This window comes from Schistocerca piceifrons, chromosome 6 (genome assembly GCF_021461385.2).
Source record: "Schistocerca piceifrons isolate TAMUIC-IGC-003096 chromosome 6, iqSchPice1.1, whole genome shotgun sequence".
Taxonomy (NCBI): domain Eukaryota; kingdom Metazoa; phylum Arthropoda; class Insecta; order Orthoptera; family Acrididae; genus Schistocerca; species Schistocerca piceifrons.
Window position 1 is genome coordinate 396,168,421 of NC_060143.1, and position 12,847 is coordinate 396,181,267.

The window sequence follows — 12,847 nt, forward strand, 5'->3', positions numbered from 1 at the left end:
TTGTTTTGAATGAGACAATTAACACATACTTCAGTTAATTGAGTGCTAAGGAGACACAACTAACTTTTTACGTTATATCACACACCTGAACCGCCAAAGTGCATGTCGAAATTTTTCAGTTCGTAAATAACGAAAATTCGTGTAGTGTAAAGTGTGTTAAAAGTTGTAGTTTCATTTTTAAATTTTTGTGTGTGTGGCAATGCATGATAAACATGGATGTTGCCTTAAGGTAGACAGACAGGGAGCAGGAGGCGAGGATTGTGGATTAGAGTTTCGTTCCGAGAAACTGAATAGGGAACTCAAAGAGGCTCTCAAATGGAACTGTAGGCTGTGGAAAACACATCAAGGGAATCGATGAATAGGGGGTAAAGTTCTGAGTGCTTCAAATTGAATAGGATAACGCGACATTTCAAGTAGGTAGGTTGAGCGGGAAAAGAGTTTAGGAACTGTGTATAAGTAACAAGCACTGGGCCAAAGGGAACAACTCTTTAACTTCAACTACATTTAAGTTTACAGTATCTAATGTATTTGACTGGTTTCCTGAAACTCGAGGGAAGAACTTCGTCCAGCTGTAGGTCATACTAGGATGCCGCAGACTTCTAGCAAAGAAACTGAGTGTAGGTCGATAACAAAAGAGATTAGGAAAAATAGAGTTGCTGCTACATAGTAGTCGTGGCAGGTGTGTAAGCCAGGAGGTACAGAACAAATTAGGAACAGAGTAACACAGTTATTGTGAAGCCAAAGTTGATTAACGATATGCCAAAAGATCAAGTGTTGTCTGGAGAGTGTTGCAGCGTGGATATTCTGTACACTGATTTCCCCATTTTGTTGAAAAATAGCATTTTATAACTGCTTGCGTAGTTTTATCAAACAATTCTGTAAACAAATACCCTGCCTCTTTCGAGGTAGAATGTTGCAGCAATGTCGAAATGCACTCTTCGGCGCAAATGTCGAGTAATTTGAGTGAAAGCGCTATCTTGATAGACAAATTGCCTGTCGGCCGTCCACATATACAGGGTGTTACAAAAAGGTACGGCCAAACTTTCAGGAAACGTTCCTCGCACACAAAGAAAGGAAATATGTTATGTGGACATGTGTACGGAAACGCTTACTTTCCATGTTAGAGCTCATTTTATTACTTCTCTTCAAATCACATTAATCATGGAATGGAAACACACAGCAACAGAACGTACCAGCGTGACTTCAAACGCTTTGATACAGGAAATGTTCAAAATGTTCTCCGTTAGCGAGGATACATGCATCCACCCTCCGTCGCATGGAATCCCTGATGCGATGATGCAGCCCTGGAGAATGGCGAATTGTATCACAGCCGTCCACAATACGAGCACGAAGAGTCTCTACATTTGCGTAGACAAGAGCTTTCAAATGCCCCCATAAATGAAAGTCAAGAGGGTTGAGGTCAGGAGAGCGTGGAGGCCATGGAATTGGTCCGCCTCTACCAGTCCATCGATCACCGAATCTGTTGTTGTGAAGCGTACGAACACTTCGACTGAAATGTGCAGGAGCTCTATCGTGCATGAACCACATTTGTGTCGTACTTGTAAAGGCACATGTTCTAGCAGCACAGGTAGAGTATCCCGTATGAAATCATGATAACGTGCCCCATTGAGCGTAGGTGGAAGAACATGGGGCTCAATCAAGACATCACCAACAATGCCTGCCCAAACGTTCACGGAAAATCTGTGTTGATGACGTGACTGCACAATTGCGTGCGGATTCTCCTCAGCCCACACATGTTGATTCTGAAAATTTACAATTTGATCACGTTGGAATGAAGCCTCATCCGTAAAGAGAACATTTGCACTGAAATGAGGATCGACACATTATTGGATGAACCATTCGCAGAAGTGTACCCATGGAAGCCAATCAGCTGCTGATAGTGCCTGCACACGCTGTACATGGTACGGAAACAACTGGTTCTCCCGTAGCACTCTCCATACAGTGACGTGGTCAACGTAACCTAGTACAGCAGCAACTTCTCTGATGCTGACATTAGAGTTATCGTCAACTGCACGAAGAATTGCCTCGTCCATTGCAGGTGTCCTCGTCGTTCTAGGTCTTCCCCAGTCGCGAATCATAGGCTGGAATATTCCGTGCTCCCGAAGATGCCGATCAATTGCTTCGAACGTCTTCCTGTTGGGACACCTTCGTTCTGGAAATCTGTCTCGATACAAACGACCGCGCCACGGCTATTGCCCCGTGACAATCCATACGTCAAATGGGCATCTGCCAACTCCGCATTTGTAAACATTGCACTTACTGCAAAACCACGTTCGTGATGAACACTAACCTGTTGATGCTACGTACTGATGTGCTTGATGCTAGTACTGTAGAGCAATGAGTCGCATGTCAACACAAGCACCGAAGTCAACATTACCTTCCTTCAACTGGGCCAATTGGCGGTGAATCGAGGAAGTACTGTACATACTGACGAAACTAAAATGAGCTCTAACATGGAAATTAAGCGTTTCCGGACACATGTCCACATAACATTTTTTCTTTATTTGTGTGTGAGGAATGTTTCCTGAAGGTTTGGCCGTACCTTTTTGTAACACCCTGTAGATTTCCTGTCGCTACCCCGAATCGGTTAAAGGGAATGATGTGATGATTCCTTTGTCCACTTCGAACTTGATCGCCATCTGTAATGACAGTGTCATCAGCAGAACGTTCAACTCTAAACATTCTTCCTAATTCTATTCCGTTTTTAAACTCACAAACGCATATAACCTTGTGTTCAATTATAACCATCTTCTTCACAATACTTGTTGCTGTGCAATGATTCCGCTCTAGTGGTGTAATGCTCATGAGCACTCTAAGGAACTCCCAGTTTCAGGTGATATATGGTTCGTTAATATTCAGTCAACCAAAACGAAACTGATTTTACCAGACGTATATAATGCAACAAACATGGTAGAATGTTGTTCTCAAAGGTATGTCTACAAAATTAGAAATAATTATTTCTTGTCTTGAAGATTGTACATCTTACCTTAAACCTAAATCAGCTTCTAGAAAATCGTTATTTCACTGATTTCGGATAGCGCAAGAGGTAGACGTTAATATGTCTTGTCCCTACCCAAGAGAACGATTACTGGAATAAAATATAATTAAGTTTTTAACTGGTATTAATTAAGACCTTCCCACTCTTACTGGTGCTAATAGCCAGAAGTGTGTATTTTATTTTCTTTGTACAATATTTACAGTTTGCCAGAAATGAATAACTTCTTTTCAACCGTTGATGCAGAGCAGACATAGAAGAGTAGTTCCCACATTATCGCCCCCCCTCCCCTCTACCCCCACCCACAAAGCGAAACTTTGGCGGTAGGCAATTGGTTTTTCTTGATAACTATGAGGCCATTGTGAACTGATCTCCAGAATTATTAACAATTATGTCTTTTTGTCTGAATGATTCCAAAACAAGGAAAAGGTGAGGGGAAATAAATCAGTAGATTACAAACAACAATAACTTTATCATTATTTTAATTTGCTTATAAAAAGTTATCAAACTATAGCACTTAACATTATGCTACAGTAACAGTCTTCAGTTACAATAAACCTATTTCATACTTGCAAAGCACAAACACAAACACGTTATGGTTAATACCTGCTGGTACCCTGATGATGTTTTGTATGAGCTATAAAAATCTGAAGCTACACCCAAGACACTCGGAGTTATAGAGCAAAATATTCAACATAAATTTTTACTTAAAAGTTAATTGTACAAACTCTACAGTGAACCATAATAAATACGTTATTTGAGCAAAAATGTCGCGATAATGACATGAAATGAGCAGAATCATATCTTTCAGTGAACCCGTTCTGCGACTGTGGTGAAAATGCGTTGTTTTTGTCGCACAAAGGAATAAATTAGTTGTTTCGCGGTGAATTTTTTGTCTGTGACAGGACTGGCTGTTTGCAGTCTACCAGCTGAGATCCCCAGGCACGTACTTGTCGATGAGGCTCTGGTAGTATGGCTTCAGCTTCTCAATATCGGGCATCTCGTCGCTCTTCGAGTAGAGATCGTATTTGCTGCAATGAAGAAGATTAATTTTACAAATACTGTCTTAAGATATTTTAACTAGGTTCTGTAAATGTACGATCACAGTAGGCAATAAACTGTGAGAATGGAGTTTCCTATCTTTCCACAAAGGCAATTACGTAATCTGCAAGATTCGTTGCTGTAACACGAGAGATTAATTTCAGTCCAAAGTTGTCATTTTCAAATGATAGCAAGAAATGAGTCAGCGTGAATAACAAAATATTTTCAAAATATACATCAACCTATTCTAAAAAGGCTGTTGAAGCTGCCGTCCAGCCATTCAGATTTCGGTTTCTGACGATATCCATAAACACAGCAAGACAATTGCCACAGTGGTTCCTTTGAAAATGGCGCTACCGAATTTTTCTCAAATGGCCTCGTAGACGGTGGAGCGATGAACTAAATATTCCTTTCTTCTCCTAAGCTACGAAACTGAATGGATATATGAAATGTCGCTATACATCCAGATGCAGTAATAATCGTCAAACATCTTCATAGCAAATCACAAAACATAACGTTTGTTCACGTTCGGAATCTGTTGCAATAAAGTGTGACTATCATTAAGGTTTTTGGACGCGTAGTGGCACTCGCTTGAGAGAATTACTTTCCGAATGAACATTTAAAGTCGTGCTCAAAACGTCACTTGTTGACATTTGAAAAAAAGTCGATCGTGTTGAAAGCAGCAGGCATGAAGATAAAACAAACTGAATTTGCCAGAGAATGTAGCAGCCTTGGCACAAGTAAGCCGTTAACTTCCAGTTTAATATATGCTTGCGTTATACCATTCAAGAAACTGTGCCTAATTTTTTTTTTCGGTGTATACTTCAAGTAATTCGTAGTGTACAATGTGATTAACATGTTTCTTCCTCGGACTTACTTGAACTCTAGGACCCATTTCAGGGTTTCCATGTCTTCCTCGTTGCAGAGGTGCATGTAGTCACCAGACGAGTGCCACGGGTAGAAGGAGTGGAAGCGGATGATCTTGTGGCCCATCTCCGGCAGTTTGGAGCCGTTGTGCTTCAGCAGGCGGTAGACGTACTCATCGTGTCCCCAGGCCATCAGCACGTTGTCCAGGCCGCAGTTGGGAGTGTACATGCCGTACTTCGTACTGTAAGATTACAATGTTTTATAAGTTTGTTACGCACTATAACCGTTTCATACTGCGTGAACATGTGACTAGTCTCTCTACGGAAAAGACGCATCACAATGATCATAAAATTCCTGTATTTTTGCATGAATGTTTCCTCACTTGTACTTGGGGTTGTAGGTGTCCGGATTGTCGTGGAAAGTTGTGTTTCTGTAGACAATGGAGTCGGCCCAAGCGCAGCCAACAGGGAAAGTGTCTCCAGTAACGGCCCACTGCGGCTCGTCGTAGAACGCCATTATCTGGAACGACAGGTTTACTTCATCAGTCACGTCTCCTGAATCGGTACCTAATGGTAATTATACTGATTATCCTTATTTAGCTTTACAAGACGGAACGAATCACGTTTGATGCAAACGACTCGCTTGTGTGAATGGTGCCAAAAAGTACCCATTAATAAACAAATTAACTTCTCATGTCCTATTACAAGAAATAGTGATTAATGGATTAAATTTTATTTTGTCTTGAACAAACGTCTGCTGAAACTGCATTATGTTTTGCGTTGAGGTACGATTCCTTCTCTCCAAGCTAGGACCACAATTAACGCTGACAAGTACTGTGAGACTTTGAAAAAACTCAAACGGGCAATTCAGAACCGGATAACAGCAATGTTGAGTAAGGGCGTACACATTCTCCATGATAACGCTCGCCCACACATCGGTCGGGAAACCGTTGCTCTGCTACAACAGTTTCAGTGGAACATAATTATCCACCCACTCTATAGTCGTGACTTGGCGCTCAGTGACTACCACCTGTTCCCTAGGTTAAAAGAACATCTGGCCGGAAAGCGATTCAGCTCCGACGACTAGGTGAAATAAGAAGTTCATAACTTTCTAAATAGCATGGCTGCGAGTTGGTATGCCATGGGCATACAAAACTTCCACAGCGTCTACAAAAATGCATCGACAGAAATGGTGATTATGTCGAAAAACAGCTAAATGTTCAGTCTGTAAACTGATGTAAACTATTGTAGAAATAAACAGGTCTATGTAATTATAAAAAAATAGGAGATCTTACTTTTAGGATTACCCTCGTACACTGATTTATACAGAGTGCCGTTCCTAAGAGTTCTCAGGTGCATTTTCTCTGGTATTTTGTGAGATGTTTGCAATTTAGGTTTTGCAAGTGTAGCTGGAGTCAGCCCAAACTCATACTGCTCATCATGTCTTTCATTCGGGGAAACCGTAGTTTGTTTTCCGCTGGAAAACGAAATTATTTTTAACCAGAATTTTACGTGCTCATTCGACAAAGAAGTCCAAAACTAGTCTACTGCGGTATTCGTTTTATTGATATGAATTGACAGGGGCAGTGAAAGACGGTCTCCAGCTGCGACCGAACAGCACTGCTGTATGTCAGAACGATCCAGGGCCATGATGTCGCTGCTGGCGTACTGGATTTTCTTCGTGTTTTACCGTCTTTGTTAATGAAAATCGATAAATTAAATATCGCGCTGGACTAATTTGAACCACTCTACTGCACGACCACATAAAATTCCACTTTATAAATCATGTTGTTGCAACGGAAAACAAACCGACGTTTCCCGTCGACACGGAGCTTCGCATGGAAGACGTGATGAGCAGTGTTTCTTTGGAGTGAGTCCAGCTACACATTGAAAAATTAAGTTGCAAGTATCCGTCAAAACACCAGAGAAAATGCCCTTGACGACTCCTGGAGAGACATCCGGTAATAGAGTTCGAACCTGCGTTTTTGCAAGACCACTTCAGTTATGATTGGCATTTAAGTAGTAAGGAAACAGAGCCTTTTATTTTATTTCATTCGTCTGTAGATCCTTGGTATACCGTATTAACCAAATGAAATTTTTTTAATGTTTTTTCGCAAAGCTTTACCCTGATACGACCTGGGTTTTGAGTCGTCAGTTCCTTTTCACTATCACAACTGGTTGCCACCTTTGGAATTAGTTGTGTATTGGGAAATGGGCTTACAACCTGAAACCTACGTCTTACGAAAAAAAATTACGAAGCAAGGCAAAAAAGCGTTTCGTTTAGTTTACGCAAAATGTACCTAATAATCCCTTCAGGCTTAGGAAGAGCCACCAGGATTCTTAAAGAAGACCAGTTCGTTTGTGTGAGCTCACCTTGCCCATGTCATGAAGCAGTCCTGTCAGCTGGAGCCAGTCACAGTCCGGGTGGTCCTCGCGAATGCGCTCCGCCGTCTGGAAGGCGTGCACGATGTTGGGCACGTCGACGTCAGGGTCACTCTGGTCCAGCATGCCGCTGAGCCTCTCCAGCGTGTCCATGATGGGCGCGCGGAACTTGTCGAACTTCAGCCACTTGGCGTGCTGTTCTGTAACATAGACGACATATCCGGAAGGGTAAGAGCACGGCAACCAGCGATCAGGAATACTTCGCAGAAATTCTGGTTGCGCAGAGCGGACTTACTCTTGACAAAGTCGACGGTCTGGTACTTGTGCATGTCGTAGTAGAGTTTGCGGACTCGCTCCTTGATTGGGTCTGTGTCGTCGATGGTGTAGTCCCTGAACTGGGCGATCGGTTTCCCAGCGTGGATGGGTTCCGGACGCAGGATCTCTGAAGGGTCGATCAGAGGACGATTCTGGAAAAAAGTTATTACATTGAAACTACCAAATCTACGTAGCATACCGCATGATTACTAAAATAGTTGCGTTCTGGAGCTTTTGTCTTCAAATCTGGAGCAGGCAGTCTGAATTTAGGGTGTAGGTGACAGAGCGCCCTTCCAATATCCGAATCCCTAGAATTCCTCCACTGTCCTTTATATAGTTCCACAGCCAATACCTGTCGGTGAAGGAAGGAAGGAAGACCAAGAGTCAGCGATCCGTCGACGATGAAACCACTAGTCATGGATATCCTATGGGTTGGAGAAGGAGATAAGCGTAAAGTGATTTGCGGAAACCAAGGGATAATCTGAAGTTGAGTGTGCCGACAACGATACCAACATGCTCGGTGCTGTGGACGAGACGTCAAATTCTTAAGGTATGCACTAACAAATGTGTGACAGGGAGGCTAAATAGTATCTCATTGTCCACTAGCCACGCAGACCTTCACAGTGTCTACTCGCCTGTTGACCGGCCGGAGTGTGCGCTGATATGAAACTTCCTGGCAGATTAAAACTGTGTGCCAGACCGAGACTCGAACTCGGGACCTTTCCCTTTCGTGGTCACTTGCAGAAACCCAATGATTCTTCCCCATATGGTTCTATGAAGATCCGATTCACACCTTGGCTCTCTTCTAAGCCATCAATGGATCAGAGTGTCAATCGGATCTTCGTGTTAGCTACAATCTCCCTTGAAGATGTATTCCGCGGACGGGTTGGAAAGCGAGGTTCTCCAAAAAGATTGATTCTACCACGGAACACACAGCCCGGACTATTTGAATAAGTTTTACTTGTACAGCCGTGAAAGTAAATAGTTTACGAACCACACCATCAAGATCGACAGCACACATCTGACAAGACAAATGTCTTCAAAACTAACTGCCGACTGCCCACACGTTCTCGAAATCGTAAACCGTGTCAGCACTGCATGGGTCAAATGGCGGACAAAAAGATTCCAAACAGATTAAAGTAGAAACCGCCTAGTTGCCTTGTACGGTGCGCAATGTTGGCTCGCAACCAGAGGAACAAACAACGATTTGCTGTGATGAAAACTGAAACGATTCGGTGGGTCCCAGGCCTGACAGTTCGTGATCATGTGATCATGTGACCAATGATCAAATTCGCATGTGGTACCCATCTTTGAGGAACTAAGAGAATGATGTCTGCACTGAAATGGACAAATGCTGCGAGAACAACGGTAAACAACTGCGAGCAACGGGTTTTCGCTGAAAGTCGATGGTAAACGACCTGTTGGGAGACTGAGGCAACGATGGCCAGATACCTCCCATACAACTCTAGATAGTTGGGTCTGTACGAGAGTTGCCTGATAAGGGTCTGGGTTCGAATCCCCGACCAGCACATATTTCAAGCCGTCATAACATCCTTCAATGAAGTGGCAGCGGCAGCAGCAGCAGCAGTGGCGGCAGCAGATATTCACCATGACTTTGGCAGACGCCATGGTGCCGGTCGATGTGATGCCACGAGCTGTCGAGACGTCGCGACGCTATGCCGTAGCCACTGGACCGGCCCAATATATAGGGGACGCCGTTATCTGTCGGACAGCGGCGTCCGCACGTGATGTCGTCAGCCGGCGTCGTGACGTCGTAATGTTCGCGGAGGCTCGACACACTCCTTTGCTTACTGCGACCTCTGACACTGTTACGAATCCCCCAGTGCAATGTAGCCGAACGTGTTTTCGTGTTTGTTTCCATTGCGTTGCTGTTTCTCTCCTACGGCCTTGGACGGTCCACTAGGACACTCCAGTGCACTAAGCACGAGGCGTAAAGTGATATCACCCCTGTTGGGCGCATGTGAGACAGTGAGCCTAGAGTCGCGTTCCAAACGCTTCAGTATTTTTTCTGCTGATTTTTTGTTTCGATCTACTAAGTGCTCTATTTTTTAACATCTGTAGCCGATCGTAGAGTTGAGATATCTGGAGTGTGCATATCGAACTGCGTATGTCACAACGTCAAACCAAAAGTGCCATGTGACTTACGGGCAACATTGTTTGCTTAAATATTATACTAAGTATGAAACTGTAATATTACACTTATTTACTCTGTTTTACACATTCATTTATTAGTTACAGCAATGCCAAATAATTGTCTCTGCAATGGATGCAAATCAAAATGCGGTAATCTAGGACAAGTCACTTTCTTTGCAAATGCTGCAAAGATGTGACTACTGTTATCATACTATTAACAAGGACTTTATGTGTTGAAAAATTTGGAGAAAAAGTGTAATAAAGACAATCGTAGGGAAAATTTGTGCGACTCTGTGGCCATGTATTTATCAGACAAGTGCTAGATAAACATGGTATTGCGCCAATTTGATGCCAATCAATCAATTGAATGCATGCACATTTCGACAAATTTTCACCTATAAAGAATATTTATGTACGTCATTGTGAGTCAGTACGTCCAGAGTATTCACAAATCCAAGCCATTACTCTTATCTTAAACTAGGTAGTCAGGAAACTGTACAACCTTTTCGTTTACTATATATATTACACGTTATTCAGAGGATACCCGATTGAAGTTTCAGTAGTGCGTAAGAATGTAATTTTTTGAAAAAGCAATACATTTTAATGTACAGATTACAAGTAACAAAGCATGATTTCAGTGGCAGCAGTAAATAAGAGTTTTTCATTAAGGGAATAAGCGCAGATGTATAGTAACCGCTGCCTCTGCACAACTGGAGATGATTCTGTTTTCACAGAGATAACAGTTGTAGATGCGTATTTATCTGGCGACACCTCAGAACACTGGAGACTATGAAACTACTACCATCTGGTATTTACCGAGAGTTCCGGTCACAGGCTGAACGGTAGTAAAGCGCTCTCCACCTCGACGCAGTTTTTAGGGTTTTTCTTTTTGCAATTTTTTGTTATCTTAACTGTTAAAGGTTCTCCATTATTTGTAATATATTTTCGTACGATTCATGATACTTTTCTTTGATTCATGTTTTATGCTGCTTACAATCAGTGTTAAGTGCTAATAATAGTAGGAGTTAGCGTGGCGGTTCAGTGTAACTACGATGTTGATAAAGAGTATGTGCGATTAATATACTTGTTTTCCTAAGCATGAAGAAAGATTTGACACACAGCACCAGGAAGCAGTGTGGGAGAATATCGTCCCTGCAAATATTTGAATGCTCCTTAAACGCTAATCTGATGAAGCTTATGGCTATAAACCGGATGTTTTTCGGGACGCTGCGCTGTCGCATTTTTGAACTACTGATCGATTTCGAAAAATCATTCTTTAGGCAGAGACTCGATAATGCGATCAACTGCAGTACAAACCCTTAAAAATTGCCGTGTCTCTCCCTTATTTTCAAGTAACAAATGAGTTAGCGTATGTAAACTTTCACACGTGATACATACATGCAAAAAGCCATTGCATTTAACTCTTCAAAGCTGTAAGCCAAGTTGAAGCCCCTGTATCACTCAAACGCAAATTATAAAAATGCCAATGAAACGCATATACAAAAACCGCAGTACTTTCGAATGTAGTCCGCCTGCACTAGCAATGAAATTTCAAATTCCTTTTACTTCTACTCTGACTGTGAAACTGCATGGACGTTAAAACGAAATAAACACGCTCAAGATAAACCTGTCCGTTTCTGTGTTCCATAAGTACAAATAATTCAATTATTGCCACGCTGAAGATACATGGGTAAATTATCCTAGTGAATTAGCTACGTAATTGAGTGGCTCCTTTTATTCATATACCATTAAGTTTTTACCTGAATTTTAGACGATTTTCAGTTGCCGACCATTTACAGAGAATGCTTATGATCCACCCACTCGTACGCAAAGATAAAGCGGTTGGACGAGGATCACTCCAAAAAAATGCACACTATTTTTTTAAAATCCAGCTTTTATTCCGCATGTTTGAAAATTTTACAGTGTGTAGATGCATCCTTTAGGACCAATATTTTCATTTCTCCACATAATTTCCATCCCTCTCAACTGTCTCAACTGCCTTACGCCATCTTGGAACCAGCGCCTGTATACCCGCACGGTAAAATTCTGGACCGACTTGTTGGGGCCATTGTTTGGTAGCGTGCACAAGGGAGTCATCATCTTCAAACCTTTTTCCACGAAGAGAGTCTTTCAGTTTCCCAAAGAGATGATAGTCACATGTAGCCAGGTCAGGACTGTAAGGCGGGTGTTTCAGTGTTGTCCATCGGAGTTTTGTGATCGCTTCCATGGTTTTTTGACTGACATGTGGCCGTGCATTGTCGTGTAACAGCAAAACATCCTGCTTTTGCTGATGTGGTCGAACTTGAAGTTTCTTCAGTGTCGTCACATATGCTTCAGAATTTATGGTGGTTCCACTTGGCATGATGTCCACAAGCAAGAGTCCTTCGGAATCGGAAAACACCGTAGCCATATCTTTTCCAGCAGAAGGTGTGGATTTGAATATTTTTTTCCTAGGGCGAATTTGCATGATGTCACTCCATTGATTGCTAAAAAATGGTTCAAATGGCTCTGAGCACTATGGGACTTAACACCTGTGGTCATCAGTCCCCTAGAACTTAGAACTACTTAAACCTAACTAACCAAAGGACATCACACACATCCATGCCCGAGGGAGGATTCGAACCTGCGACCGTAGCAGTCGCGCGGTTCCGGACTGCGCGCCTAGAACCGCGAGACCACCGCGGCCGGCCCTTTGATTGCCTCTTCGTCTCTGGTGAAAAATGATGGAGCCATGTTTCATCACCTGTCACAATTCTCCCAAGAAATTCATCTCCACCATTCTCGTACTGTTCCAAAAGTTCGCTGCATACCGTTTTTCTTGTTTCTTTGTGAGCCACTGTCAACATACTGGGAACCCAACTGGCACAAACCTTTTTTAACGCCAGCACTTTCAGTATTCTTCAAACATTTCCTTCCCGTATCCCAAGGTAACGTGACAATTCGTTCACTGTGATGCGTCTGTCAGCAGTCACCAATTCGTTAACTCTCTGCACATTGTCTGGAGTGTGTGCAGTACGGGGCCTGCCGCTGCGAGGACAATCAATATGGCCGTGCTCGCTTTCATCACGTAACC

General features: G+C 42.7%; 1 protein-coding gene across 1 annotated transcript; it reads right to left on the reverse strand.

Moving 5' to 3' along the window:
- Window positions 1-3,708: 3,708 nt before the first annotated feature.
- Window positions 3,709-9,283, reverse strand: LOC124802955 (inositol oxygenase-like). The gene is made up of 6 exons (XM_047264045.1): window positions 9,229-9,283; window positions 7,601-7,772; window positions 7,297-7,505; window positions 5,307-5,443; window positions 4,935-5,165; window positions 3,709-4,047 (listed from the first exon to the last, which is right to left on the reverse strand). The coding sequence occupies exons 1-6, from the start codon at window positions 9,247-9,249 to the stop codon at window positions 3,939-3,941; spliced, it is 879 nt and encodes a 292-aa protein (XP_047120001.1). The 5' UTR covers window positions 9,250-9,283; the 3' UTR covers window positions 3,709-3,938.
- Between the last annotated feature and the right edge of the window lie 3,564 nt (window positions 9,284-12,847).